Genomic DNA, 15,439 nt, shown 5'->3' on the forward strand with positions numbered 1-15,439 from the left:
GGGAGACACGAAATATTAAACTATAGGCCAGTTAGCTTGACCTCTGTGTGATGTATTTCATGATAATCAAAATTGTTTGATAATTCAATTTTGTAGCACTAAAATCATATTTTGCTGCAGTATTCATATTAATTTATGTCAAGAAATAATTCAGCACACAAAATGTCTAAATTATCAGTAGTCAATTTTTTTTTGTAAACTGTTCACATCCCACTTTAATGTAAAATGAGGGCTAAAATATGCCTAAAACTGGCTGCCTGTCCTGCTCTTTACATAGAATCATACAATTCCTACAGTGTGGAAACAGGCCATTCAGCCCAACAAGTCCACACCGCCCCTCCGAAGAGCATCTGACCCAGACCCGTTCCCCTACATTTCCCATGTCTAACCCACCTAACCTCAACATCCCTGGGCACTATGGGCAACTTAGCATAGCCAATCCACCTACCCTGCATATCTTTGGAATGTGGGAGGAAACCGGAGCACCCGGAGGAAACCCATGCAGACATGGGGAGAATGTGCAAACTCCACATAGACAGTCACCTGAGGCTGGAATCAAACCCAGGTCCCTGGTGCTGTGAGGCAGCAGTGCTAACCACTGAGCCACCGTGCTGCCCAGAAGCAAAGACTGCCACGCAAGCTTCCAGTCAGAACACAAAGCATTCAACTCGTGACCTGAAGCCTACAGGCGTGATCAGTTTGGGGACTGAACCCATGACCTTGGCATTATTAGCACCACGCTCTAATCAGCTGAGCTAACCGACTGCCCATGTGTTTCCTATTAATAATTACTGTGTTGTTACTTGATGAAATTACTTGCTGATCAATTAATTCTTCACTGCTATAAAATAACCAAAATCCACAGAAACTTTTTTTTTGTTTGGGGAAGTATGGCTTCTAGATTCACTTTACTTTTGGAAGCAGAGAATGCTGTATCACCATCAGACCTGCCAAAATAGCACGCATACTTAAAGCAAAATGGGTATGTCATGATAAATGACTATCCTACCTGAATTTGTTGGTGTAGAATTTGTTGCTCTTGTTGGTAAAGTATGTGTTGTTGCTGAGTCTTCTCAAATATTTTTTCATCCACAGCATTTCCATACATCTTTTGCAAATGTTCACATTCCTAAACATGCAAGTAGAGCTTAATTGTGGTCACTTAGAGGAGACACCAATTATCAATGTTTCTGAAATACTGGATGCAGCACTAATCACCCTAAGATCCAGGTCAATAGAGATCCAAAATTAGAATCATGGTTTATGAGGTGAGGTAACTAGTGTGTATTCTTCACTTTTGCTTTTTTTTTTAAAGTTTATAATCATTAGATAAACTGTGTATCAGAAAACATTTATGATAAATGCTTACTTTCAGTGAAAAATGCAAATAGCTTACTAACTGGCCAACACATAAAATCATTGAATCCCTACAGTGTGGAAGCAGGCCATTCAGCCCATCGAGACCACAGTGACTCTCTGAAGATCATGCCACCCAGGCCTAGGCCCCCCACGCTATCCAGGTATCCCTGCATTTCCCACAACTAATCCATCTAACCTAAACATCCCTGGATACTATGGGCAATTTAGCATAGCCAATCAACCTAACCTGCACATCTTCAGTTCCTACTATCTCTAACAATTTTAACCCCACTGCGAAGCCTCTTCTAAGGATGCCTACCTTGAAGAAGTTACCCTCCTCCCTCCAGAAAGACCTCAGTGGATCTCTCTCCACTGCAACCCTCTTGTAATCTCTTCGGCCCTGAAACTGCTCGACCTCTCCACCTATCTTCTCCTTTATCCATCTTCTATCCGCCTCCCCCTTTCTCCCTCTTTATTTCAGAATCCCCTTCCCCTCCCCCATTTCTGAAGAAGGGTCTAGATCCGAAACATCAGCTTTCCTGCTCCTCTGATGCTGCTTGGCCTGCTGTGTTCATCCAGCTCTAACACCTTGTTATCTCAGATTCTCCAGCATCAGCAGTTCCTACTATCTCTGCACATCTTTGTACTGTGGGAAGAAACCTACACAGGCATTGGTAGAATGTGCAAACTGCACACAGACAGTCACCCGAAGGTGAAATCGAACCCAGAGTCCCTGGCACTTTGAGGCAGCAGTGCTAACCACTGAGCCACCATGCCAAATTGACACTATACTTTGGAAAGTTCTACTCCATAAGTAATTTTGACTTTATTAACAGGCGGTCATGCAGGTTACCAGGTATGGTTAAAACTGTTTCTATTTTTCAGATTCAAAACATCCTACAAAAAACAGTGCACAAATCCCAAGAATGCCACACTGCATAGATTAGGTCTACACTTTACAGCTCAAATAGACATGGCAAGTTTTACGAGTGACATACACCTACCCAAACAGATGACATCTCCCTACTGTTTTATCTACTCACATTCACAGGGGAAGAAATTACTCTTGACGATAATTGGCTTCAGATCCAAATAAAGCCTTTTCCTAACTGTCACGTCTCATTGGTATTGTGTTCTGGAAATCAAGTCTCGTATTCCTCGAGTTGTCACAAAACTAAGATTTAATGAAAGTACGTAAAATTCCCCAATGTAACAGGGATTTTAGATCCAGGTTGACAGGAACCATGGGCTACGTTTTTATACTGAACAGGAATTATTACTAAAATAAATAGACTTCAGTTACAGGTAAATAATTATGAACTATCAACATTTAACTCTACTAATTAAAACTCTAACTCTCTTATAAAACTCCTCCTACACATATAGGCACAAAAATCATTAGTGGTATAGATGGAGGGGAAAAACTGGGAAGGCAGTTTAATACTTTCTTTCCATAGGGCTCGCTGAGATGATCCCTTTGGCTTGGCTTGGCTTGCTGCTCCTCCCAACTCCCTTCCCCAGGCACTTTCACTTGTTTGCAGGAGGCACAGAGCAATTGGTTCACAATGTATGAAGTCTCTGACTTACTCCTTAAAACTAGAAACTAAGTGACTCATGAGGGATAATAAACTGTCCTTCTTCAGGCTTTAAGTATTTTTTTTACTGCTAAATCTCATTTTGTACACATTCCTTTGGTCAATTTATCTGCAACTAAACATTCACTACTGGTTGAACAACGGTATAAATGGCACTTACGATAAGTGCTTGCTTTTAAAAATATGCAACAATCCCTCCCATAGTCCTTGCTTTTTAAGACAGCCAGTTTTTTTTTTAAAAAACAGTCCTTTTCCCATTTAAATCCACAATCAAAAATACAGAAAATTAAAACATTCCATCTGTACACTAGCAAGTTTCAATTATGGAAGAAGATCAAGAATCAAGTTACATGGCAATAATAGGTAGTTTGAGGAATATTTCCTATTATTGGCACTCCAAAGTGAAAAATCCTGTGTTGGGTTTTTCTTTGTTCAGATAAGTATTAAGAAGGCATTATTTGGAGCTGGAATTTTTCTTGTTAAATTACCATTTTGTTCTGTCATCAGTGTTTCCAAAAAAGTTATCAAAAAGAGTAATCACACCCTCAGTCCAAATGGCAGTGGATAAAACAGGAAAAAATGAATATGTTTTGCAGAAGTGATTTTCAAAGACAAAACAGCAACTACAACAGCTTTGTCTACCACTGCCTCTCTCCTGATGCAGCCAAAAACTAAATCGGGAATAGTCTTACAATGAAGTTTGCTTCGCTTTTCACGTACCAGTGTTATTTTGATTCTGAGTTGAACTTCCTAGTGAAGCAGTTAAAATAATAAAATAATAAACAAATAGGTAAATAAATAATAAAATATTACTTAAAATTAAAGTGGAAACCTTAATCATATTGGCTTCCTTCAGGCTCAAAAGATGCTGTTGGGATAGGGATTATACACATTTCTCATTAGATTTGCCATCTTTGTTAATGGCCAGTGAGGGCATTAAACTGTACTTCACAGTTTTAGGTAAATTTTCACTCTGCTTAACATTTTCATATCAATTCTGTGAAAAGTTGCCTACCTGCTGTAGTTGTTTTATACTACTATTGGTGGTTGTGCTTTTCTCCATTTTCTCCAAATGGGCTTTGAATGCTTGGATACTAGCAGCACCATCTGAGAAACGGCGAACTGGAGAGAATCTTTCTGTCGGGAGGTGCAGGGTATTGGGGTCTTTATAGCAAACGCTGAAATAAAGCATAATTTTCAAAAAAGTGTCCTGTGAAACTGCAAAAATCAAACTCTATTATGTCTTTTTCTTCTCAAATTCGGATTTAACCTTATTTCACTGTTTTTGTACTTTACAACAAGTTATCTCAGATTCTAAATGTGTTCTTTGCACATCCCAAATATATACTTGTGTAAATTACTCACTTCTTTACTTACCTTCCTCTACGTGAATTTGTATTAACCAATTCAAGGATGGATAGAAACAGCTGAATTACGGAAAGATTATTTCTTAAACAATGTAAACTTCTTTATAAAAGTCATTTCAGGAAGGAATGCAAAGGTTTGACAGAAGGTGCTAAAAAGACTTACACAAATAATTTGAAGGATGAGGAACAACAGCAATGTAAACAGGTTGGAGAAGCTGGAGTGGCTCCTCATAGGAGAATGTTGAGAGGAGATTTGAAGAAGGTGATCAAAATTATGAGGGGCCTAGATTGAGAAGGTGAATAGAAAGGGGCCTTGATAGAGTAATTAGAAACTGTTTCCATTGGAAAAATAATCAATAAACAGAGGGGCACTGATTTAGTTGAATCAAAAAGGCACAGTGCCAACATATGGAATAAAAACAGAACGTGCTGGAGAAATTCAGCAGGTTTAGAAGCATCTGCAGAAAGAGAAACAGAGTTCGCATTTTGAAACTTATATGACTGTTCTTTAGGCCAATGTCTGGAAAAGCTTTTTTATAATGGAGCAAGTGTTTAGGATCTATAATGCACAATTTTAGAATCGGGTAGAGACAGGTATAATTAGGCCTTACAAAGGGGAAATGAATAAACACCTTTGGGGAAAACATTTGTTGGGCCATGAGGAAAGAGCAATTTGTGGGACAGCTGAGTTGCTTTGCAGAAAGCCATTTCAGACATGGCAGGCTAAAAAGCCTCCATCAAATCTGTGATTCTGCTAAAATTTAGAACCACCAACCATTTAAATGGCCCTTTTCCCAGTCAAAGTGCAGGAGTAGAGTAAATTAAATGGAAGTAGAACAATGAAATCCAATTTAGGATCAGTTCCCTTATCCAACAATCGCACTGCAAGGTCCATGCACTCTGTCATGTCAAACATTTAATAAAATTGGAAAGTAACTGAACAAAATGTCAGGTCAAGCTAGCTTATGTTAGGAGCTAATTTTACACACATAAATGTTTGCTTCAAATGGTAAAATAAATAAGTTTTTTTGTCATTTAAGGAACATCATAACCAACAGCTCAATTTTTGAAATTGAATATAATTTAACCAACCAATTCTAAATGGCTGTAAATACACATATTAATTGTCACGTGTTGGCTAATGTGGCAGAGATTTAAATATTAATAGTCAAGAAATTAATCTCTCTCCGAGGAATGTCCTTTTATCTGTGTACAACATGACTACAACTCATTTATACAGCTAGCACATTAGATCTTACCAGTTGTAAAAACTTAAGGTTCTCAAAACCTATCCTTTTCTTTCATCATAGTAGCATGTTCATTAAAGGTCTTAAAGAACATTAAGTTAAATATTATCATTATTTCAATAGAAACCAAACATAATCATTTGATAATTGAGTGTCTTTATTGTAATGTGAATATTAGGAAACTAATTTTTAAAATACCTGACGCAAAGTTCTAAACAGTGTCCTAAATCTAGCCAAAATTAATTTTAAAAAAAACCTCGCTGAATGAAAGGTGCAGCATTTTGCAGCAAACACAGATTATTGTTTTTCTTCAAATAATGTTTAACTAAGAGTCTGAATTGTTTCCAAACATTTTGTGAAATCAGCAGTAGAATTCCAAGTATCACACAACATTGATTTGCATGTAGTCTGCAACTTACAGATATTAACATTTTCTGTCTTTGTATGACTTATCTCCATGACCGAGAATTCCAGTGTGGCAGTAACCCTGTATTGGTCATTGGTTCAAGCTTTGATATTACAATCAATAGTGTTTGTAAATTTACATGCATTCAGCATTTAGTTCAATTTGTTGCAAAAGATTATGTCCCAAAGATATGATAGAAGTAATCTAATAGTTAAGAAGCATAAAATAATTTGAAGTTGCAGGGTGTAGGTAAAAATATAAAAGCAATTTGTCAAATTTGAATTGATTTGCATGGATAGCTTGGTTTGAAAAGTTGCGAGCACTTTCCCACTAAATATATCCAAATACACACGTAAATCTTTATGTATTATTGTGTCAAGTAAAGCAAATAGGATAAACCATGTGCCTGAATTTGGAGATCTGTGTTTATACCTGAAACTTTCTCCAAGGAAGCAGCTTATTACTGGTAGAATTTGTAGTAGATTAGTAGTATATAAATAATTATCATTAATGATTAATGTCATGCTAATTGACTTTAACAATGTTTATTCTCAGTTAGAAAATGGCAAAATGTAAAGGCAGGATTTTCCAACTTACCCCTCCTTCGAAGAGGTGGGTAGGACAAAAATAATTAGGTGGATAAGCACCAGGGAGATACCTGTTCCCCAGCAATTATGTTCTGGGCAGGAAGGTCCACAGTCAAGCTTGTCATATCAACTCTGATGAAGAGTCACCTAGACTCGAAACGTTAGCTTGCTTTCTCTCCATGGATGCTGCCTGACTCACTGCGATCTTCAGCATTTTTTGTTTTCATTACAGATTCCAGTATCTGCAGTAATTTGCTCCTCCATGGTCAAGCCTCCTGCCCCACCACCAATTAAGCATCATTAATTGACCATTTAAGAGCTTCAACCCACCATCAGCCCCATTACCTTCATTCCTGGCAGGTGAGAAAAGTGGCTGCCTTCCTAAATGGGAAAACAGGAGAGCTTGTCTGCTTTCTCTTTGGGGAATGCGGGGTTGAAGGGGGAGAGGTGAGAGAGATGTTCCACATATACCCCAATGCGAGGGTGAAAGGGAGCAAAGGGGTGGCCATTTAACACCTCCCTCTCCCCATGACCCCACCTCATGATCTTACCTTAACACTGGTCCTGGTCTTCAGGGCTGCTGTAAGTCTGGACCTTGGATGCATCACTGCAACTGCTAATGGTTGCTAGCATCCAACTTCAGGCAGGGTGAGACATTTCAGCCACAGCACCTGATTTGTCAAGAGGATCACCATATAAGTGCCTCATTGGCATTTTGTCTGGCAGGCTTTCTCGCTGTTAGGGACACAGCAGTGATGGTGGTTATTGGAGGGAGGGGACATTTTTCAATCACCTTTAGAAATGCCCACTCTCATATTTAGAAGAAAGAATGAAAAATCCTGCATTGTGTGTGTATAAAAAACTGTGAATTAGAAATGATCCAAAAACATTATGCTTACGGAGGGTTCAGTAAAGGCCATTTTGTTGTCTATTCCATGTCATGGTGCCCATATAGTACTATCTTATAGCTTTGTCACGTTGCTTGAAGAATTTGGAGACAAATTCCATAATTAGTGATCTCTGCTTATCTCCCACTTCTGCAACCATCCCACTCATATATCATTTTTTCAGAAACTATCTATGCCTCTTAACAGGATAAATGATCCACGGAGAAAACCAACGTGTCCTATTTCTTTCCTTGCCAGTTCTGCTGACCAGAAAAACTTGCCTTGAAACACTTTTTCGTTCCCAACATCAGGAGTAAAAAAAAAAATTAGCGAATTCACACACACCAAGGAGAGTTACGGTTCTGTAGGAGTAAAACGGAACCCAACATACTGAAATAATAATTTGTCCAGTGAATGGAAGAGAACCACCAACCTTAAAATCCCAGCCATTTACTTCTTGATACCACCTCCCTCCGATAAAGGTAACATTTCCTGGCTTTGCTGGTCCTCATCCAATCCCTCCATATTTCCCTTCCCTTCCTTCTACCTTCCATACATCTATTCCCACTTTCTTCCAGATTACTTACAGGATAGATAAGTCCCCTGGACCAGGCAGGATATACCCAAGGTTTCTACAGGAAGCAAGGGAAGAGATTGCTGCCCCTTTGGTGATGATCTTTGCGTCCTCACTGTCCACTGGAGTAGTACCAGATGATTGGAGGGTGACAAATGTCATTCCCTTGCTCAAGAAAGGGAATAGGGATAATCCTGGGAATTACAGACCAGTCAGTCTTACTTCTATGGTGGACAAAATATTGGAGAGGATTCTGAGAGACAGTATTTATGATTATTTGGAAAAGCACAGTTTGATTAGAAATAGTCAGCATGGGCTTTGTGAGGGGCAGGTCATGCCTCACAAGCCTTATTGAATTCTTTGACCATGTGACAAAACACATTGATGAAGGCAGAGCAGTGGATGTGGTGTATATGGATTTTAGCAAGGCATTTGATAAGGTTCCCCCTGGTAGGCTCATTCAGAAAGTAAGGAGGCATGGGATTCAGGGAAATTTGGCTGTCTGGATACAAAACTGGCTGTCCAATAGGAGACAGAGGGTGGTAGCAGATGGAAAGTATTCAACCTGGAGCTCGGTGACCAGTGGTGTTCCGCAGGGATCTGTTCTGGGACCTCTGCTCTTTGTGATCTTTATAAATGACTTGGATAAGAAAATGGAAGGGTGGGTTAGTAAGTTTGCTGATGACACGAAGGTTGGTGGAGTTGTGGACAGCGTGGAGGGCTGTTGTAGGTTGCAATGGGACATTGACTGGATGCAAAGCTGGGCAAAGAAGTGGCAGATGGAATTCAACCCAGAAAAGTGTGAAGTGATTCATTTTGGAAGGTCGAATTTGAATGCAGAATACAGGGTTGATGGCAGGATTCTCAGCAGTGTAGTGGAACAGAGGGATCTTGGGGTCCACGTCCATAGATCCCTCAAAGTTGCTACCAAGTTGACAGGGTTGTAAAGAAGGCGTATGGTGTGTTGGCTTTCATTGGCAGGGGAATTGGGTTTAAGAGGCGTGAGGTTATGCTACAGCTCTACAAAACTCTGGTTAGGCCACACTTGGAATATTTTGTTCAGTTCTGGTCGCCTCATTACAGGAAAGATGTGGAAGCTTTAGAGAGGGTGCAGAGGAGATTTACCAGGATGCTGCCTGGACTGGAGGGCAGGTCTTATGAGGGAAGGTTGAGGGAGCGAGGGCTTTTTTCAGTGGAGCGAAGAAGGATGAGAGGTGACTTGACAGAGGTGTACAAGATGATGAGAGGCATAAATAGAGTGGATAGCCAGAGATTTTTTCCCCGAGGGCGGAAATGACTATTACGAGGGGGCATAATTTTAAGGTGATTGGAGGTATAGGGGAGATGTCAGAAGTAGGTTCTTCACACAGAGTGGTGGACGTGTGGAATGCGCTGACGGCAGTGGTAGAGGAGTCAAATACATTAGAGACATTTAAGCGACTTTTGGATAGGCACATGGATGATAGTAAAACGTAGAGTATGCAGGGTAGTTTGATCTTAGTAGGATAATAGGTTGGCACAACATCGTGGGCTGAAGGGCCTGTACTGTGCTGTACTGTTCTATGTTCAACATAAAACATAAAAACATTTTTTAAAATATGATTTAAAAGACAGGGATCAATTATAGGCTCAAAACATCATTCATCATATCTTTTAAAATTAGTTTCATCAGAATTTCAGCACAGAAAGAAGTCATTAAACATATAGTGCCAGTGTTCCACCTACCAAAAAGATGTTCATCTAATTCTATACCTACGCTTTCCCATAATTTTTGTTTTATTTTCCCCATGTGTGTTAAGATTATTCTTTTAAATGTTGTGACTGAATTGTCTTCAAATAATCATTTGTCATGACATATCTGGTATCACTTTCAAATTTAAATCAGAAGGTTTCGGTTCCAAATCCCACTCTAGGACTTCAGCACAAAATCTAGGCTGAACAAACTCTGCATTTTCGAAGAGGCTGCCTTTCAGAATAAATATTAAATTTCAAGTGGACGTCAAGGATACTAACACATCATATCAAAGAACACTACTGAGTGAACCTGGTAGTCCTGGCCAATGCTTAACCTTCAATCATCATCACAAAATAGGTTACCTGGGTCATTATCCCAATGTTGTTTGTGGGACCTTAGTGTGCACAAATTGGCTACCATTGTATTATAAAAGTAACTGTACTTCAAAAGTATTTCACTGACTTCAAAGTGCTATGGACACCTTGAGATCATGAAATGTGCCATATAAATGCATGTGTTTCATTTTTGAGATTATCCATTTAATATTTTCAGAATTCTTAATTTCATCTGATCTTCCTCTATAAGAATTGTTCCGTGCATTTTTTCAAAATGGTAAAATACATTATGCAATCTGTTATGTACCCTAATTACATGGGTACAACATTTCTCCAGTTTAAGTGTGTTTTCTACAAGAAAGGGTGGTTTGGTAACTTGCCGTCAGACACTAGGTGTTAGGTGCTGGCTGAGGGCAATCTAGGACCATTTAAACTGCTCCCGGAGCCTCTCCAGGAAACTCAGGTGGAACTGACTATTTGGACTGTTGCCACAACTGCACTGTGCAACATCCACCTCCTTTGCAACTAGATAGGCCAAGGTTTAAAAGCAGAAAGGCAGATGGACAACAGCACAGGTTAATTCCTTTCCATTTCTATTGGGCCTCATGAGATTTTAAAAAAAAAGGTCAAAATAATTTGAATTGATCGCTCCGGAATCTGCACATCTGCAGTAGTTCAATTCTAACATCTGAGGTTTCTGTGCAAAAGCCACTCACCGGCTGTGCTGCTCAGGGTGAGGAACCCAGGCCCGTGAACGGATTGCCTGTTGCTGTCCCAGCTGCCTCTGCAAATCTAGGGGGACCTCAGCTGTAGGGTTGGTCATTGCAAGGGTATGGCGTTTAGACCTGTTAGCCAGATACCTGCAACACAAGTGTATATTTAAGTTGAAATATATCTATGTGAGATAGATACTATGATACTAATGTCTAATAATTAGAAAATTAGGTTTAAATTTAATTTAACTTTTCAGTGTTTATTTTTAATTTGTTTTTTCCTAAATGTGACATTTATTCTTTGTCTAAGGTTCTTTGCCTCTGTAACCAAAGACAGCATTCCCAGGCTACTAATTGGTAATTGTAAGACTGGGTAGCATTTCACCCTTGTCACTGTGTCAACTCCATTCTTTATGAATTGTGATCATGAATTTGCATCAAAATAGAGGTAGTAGCACGTAATATTATCAAATGATCTTTGCTCCTACTCAAGTTGTTTTGTTTTACTCCCAACAGCAAAATGCATGCAGCGCTGTGTTTCTGCAACAAAAGACTAAACATATTTTAACTAAAAGAAAGAAAACTGATTCTTTGAAATACAAAGATTTTATCTATGACCATACCCTTATATTGCACCACAGAACTCAAATCCTGCCTTATAGAACATGTAGAACATCCCATCATCACCAAGCCTGTGTAAACTAACCTGATTCAATGGCATCACAGATAATGATTTTTAATATAACGGATTTTTATCAGCACTGAACTACAAACCATACATATGAACAGATATCCTATGGTATTGCTCATAATAATAAGGTACAAATGATATTCTGTATAACAACAGCGGTGTTATACCAAGCAATGTACAATTATTGCATATCATCTAGATAACATGTTTCTTTTAAGGTTCCAGACTAAGATTAAAACAGTATGCGACCAATATGCATGGGTCGCTGGTTCAGTTGGTAATGGTATCTTTTGTTGCTATGTGGACAGAAATCATAAGGTTAAGCAAATCATAATGCTTATTTGAGCAATAATTATATGAGTGATTCATATGCATTATGACAGTTGACTGTGACAGTTTGGACACAAAGTGTAATGCAGATCAAATATATGACTTTTAGCAATGCACAAATTTAGACATGGATATTTCTCCCTTGGGTATAACTCAATTCACTACTTGTATTCTGATAAATTTATTTTTGAATTTTTGAATAATGGTTTTGCCCTTGCATTTAAACACAGACAGTCCACCAAAAATCCCAATTCCTCTTCTACACCCATCCATTTCTTAAACATCAACAACTTGTATTTAGGAAGCATTAATAACATATATGACAATCCCACGGCACTTCACAGAGGTGAAATCAGAAAGGAAATATTGAAATGAAGTGAAGAAATTGTTGAGAGATGAGATCAAAAGCCTATTTCAAAGGTAAGCTTTAAGAAGGGTCAAGGGCAAAGAGAAAGGAGTAAAGGGGTTTCAGAGACGCAGATCTTGGCACTTGAAGGCATGGTTGTTAATGGCAATTGAGGTGAAGGTAATAAAAGTCACAGAATCAGGAAGGGAGAGGCCATGAAGTGTCCCTGCTAAAATTACATACCTCTGTACAGCTTCCTGGTCTGGCTCTCCATCTGAGCTCTCCTCATCTACTGGTGTCACGGCTGGCACAGCGTGCTGTGGGGAAAAGAAGCAAGTATAACACTCTATAAAATAAAGATGGTATGGAGGAACTACAAAAGAAAATAAACCAAGTGCTGCACAAGGACTTCAAACACTCAAAAAGACAATGGGCAATATTTTGTAAAAGGGAATATTATTTGAAGTGACTACATATTGTGCAGTCAGCCAGAGCTTAATTACTGCATTGCAAATGGTTGCTTTATGCACACTAAGGATTTGAAACAATCCTGACTACAAAGTTACAGCCATTAACTGAAAGTAACATGAAAACTAAATGATTTTACCAAGTTTAAGATTTAATATCACAATTGTCTAATAAATTGTTTGTTGGTAAGCGAAGAAAAACAAGTATTAATCATGGTTAGAATTATATAGAATAAGCAGTCTAGATAGAAGTTCCTCCTGTTTAACTTTCCTTTAAGATCAATATGCAGGAGAGTAAAATAGTGATTTTAAGTGCTGCGCTGCATTTATGGTTCTTAGCAAGACAAGTTCCTGTCACCTGATTGAAGAGACACAGGAAATGTTGGGCATCTCTGCACACGGATGAAAAATCTCAGACATGTCAGTACTCACTGCTCACTGTATCACTGGATGCGCAATGTCAGCACCATCCTGAAGAAAACTGTGTGGTCAAAGTGGACCATAAACCAAGTTGCGTAGATGTAATTAAGTATTTTTAAATCTGCCACATTACCAACTGTGTAGCAACATAATTCATACAAGAAGAAAATTTTATTGGCACAGAATTGGTGTTGATTCATTGTATGGTTGCAAGTTGTGTCACTACTTACTGGATTCATGGTGACTAATGGTGAAGGACCTCTTGGACGTTTTAGTAACTGTTGAGCATGTAATTGAATATTGGCTCCGCCATCAGAAGCACGGCGACCGAGTGGTCCCATACCATTTAACAACTGTAGAGTTGGAGGCTGAAGCAAAGATTGTTCCTAAGGAGGATAAGAGAAAACTTTAGAAAGAAAATGTAAGACAGAAACAAACATTGATAAAATCTTATTTCTTGGCTGGTGAAATATTTCAGCCCAGGAGTAACAGCCTGTAAATAGACTTTTCTACTCTTTTCTCCTTAGTACCCTTTTTTGAAAGTCCAAATTCTCATTGTTGAATTCGAAAATGTTTTGTTATTAAGTTTCACATTTTCTGCACATTATCGCCACCCAGGACAAACTGAAAGGAAGTGAAAAATTAACAGCTGCACATACAGTACATCAATCACTCATGACATTGCTTATGTTTAGTCAAGGGGTATTTCAGCTGTTTATTTTAACTGGTTGCAAAGGTTTATAGTGCCCTCTCTGGAGCAAGCAAAAAAATGCAGGATTTCTTATACTGCGTCTTTTTTTTAAAAAGCGGTTGCTTAGTTATGTAGTAGGAACATCAAGCATGATTTCAGGAGCATTACTTAAATGGACTGCTCAACAAAAAGAACATATATTGACAATGGGGAGAAAAGTCAAAGGAGAAAGAGAATGGACTTCAAGAAAAAGATAGTAAATGGAAATGTTTACATTTGTTATTTTACATAAATGTTGCATTTTGCTATTTAGGAATAAAGTGTTCCTGATATTTGACTAGCCTTGTTATGGAAAAGTTTGTACTCAATGTCATGATGTGGGTATTGAAAATATAAACCAACAGAAAGTTTAACAGTAATTTAGCAAAGTTGTTGTTAGCAAAATATCATCTAACACAGTCTTAAAGAATTGGATTTCCATTGTGATATATCCTAATTTTTGCTAAATTGTATGTTTTTTCTTTCAATACGATATTATTCTTAACATAATTGGTTACCATAGTCAGTTTATCCCCTTCTTAGAATCCTTCTTCCTTACAGGGATATATTTCTGTTGAGAGTCATGAAAGAATAATGGACCATCCCCATTTCCCCACACCCATCATCCCTTAAGTGGCTATATAAAGTTTGCCTCAGAATGGGAAGGCTACTATCTATTTTCGCACTAGTCTTCTTTACACTCACTTCTAATTATGCCTCCTGTGGGGAGAAAGGCAGTGTCAAATTCCACCCATAACCTCTCTGACACTTCAGTGCATTTTTCAGGGCTCTTTCTCTTTAACTGAACTATTTCACTAACAAGCACACAAATTGTATCCTGTTCCCGAAAGATCTCTTCAGACAAGCCCTCAAGAATTCTGCTTCTCAGACTGTGCCCCCCATTCAGAGTCCAGAATTTTTAATTTAATTGAAACCCATTTATTTAACTAGGTATTGATGATTCAGAAAGTTTGAATGATGCAAGTAAATTTTAAAATTACATTTGTTTACAGTGGAGATCTCATGTGACAACATTGATTATTAGACAGAGTTAACTCAGAAGCTTGCACTCATTCATTTTAATAGATTAAAAATCTTGAAATGTACTAACCATATTCAAATATAAGCTTTTGACAGGTAAAGCTCCACACTAAAAATACAACAAATTAGTGTTCTCCTTATGGCCCTTTAGTTTAATTAAGTAGTGTTAGTTATATCTCTAGTTAACATTCACATACACAAACCTGTACATATACTTGATTTATGGGAGGAAATAGCATAGTGGTGATGTCACTAGACTAGTAATCCAAAACCCCAGGCTAATCTTCTCTGGACATTATTGTGCATTATAGCCAATGGTGAAATTTGAATTCAATAAAAGTTTGGAATAAACAAAACTTTCTAATGATGACTGTGCAACCACTGTCAATTGTTGTAAAAACCCACATAAAAACCAAAAGAACTGCGGATGCTGTAAATCAGGAACAAAAACAAAGTTGCTGGAAAAGCTCAGCAGGTCTGGCAGCATCTGTGGAGGAGAAAACAGAGTTAACGTTTCGGGTCCGGTGACCCTTCCTCAGAACTGATGGTGGCTGGGAAAACGTCAGTTTATATGCAGAAAATAGGGAGGGGGGTGGGGTAGGGAGTAAA

The 15,439-nt window shown here is 38.4% G+C and overlaps 1 protein-coding gene across 1 annotated transcript in view; it reads right to left on the minus strand.

Moving 5' to 3' along the window:
• The window catches only part of sik3 (SIK family kinase 3), a 115,416-nt gene that overhangs the window by 23,630 nt on the left and 76,347 nt on the right, over nt 1–15,439 (minus strand). The window contains 5 exon segments of the mRNA XM_048615472.1: nt 1,010–1,129; nt 3,970–4,132; nt 10,809–10,952; nt 12,416–12,489; nt 13,290–13,483. Of these exon segments, the coding sequence (XP_048471429.1) occupies nt 1,010–1,129; nt 3,970–4,132; nt 10,809–10,952; nt 12,416–12,489; nt 13,290–13,483 (695 nt within the window).

Source organism: Rhincodon typus, chromosome 32 (assembly GCF_021869965.1).
Source record: "Rhincodon typus isolate 14 chromosome 32, sRhiTyp1.1, whole genome shotgun sequence".
Taxonomy (NCBI): Eukaryota; Metazoa; Chordata; class Chondrichthyes; order Orectolobiformes; family Rhincodontidae; genus Rhincodon; species Rhincodon typus.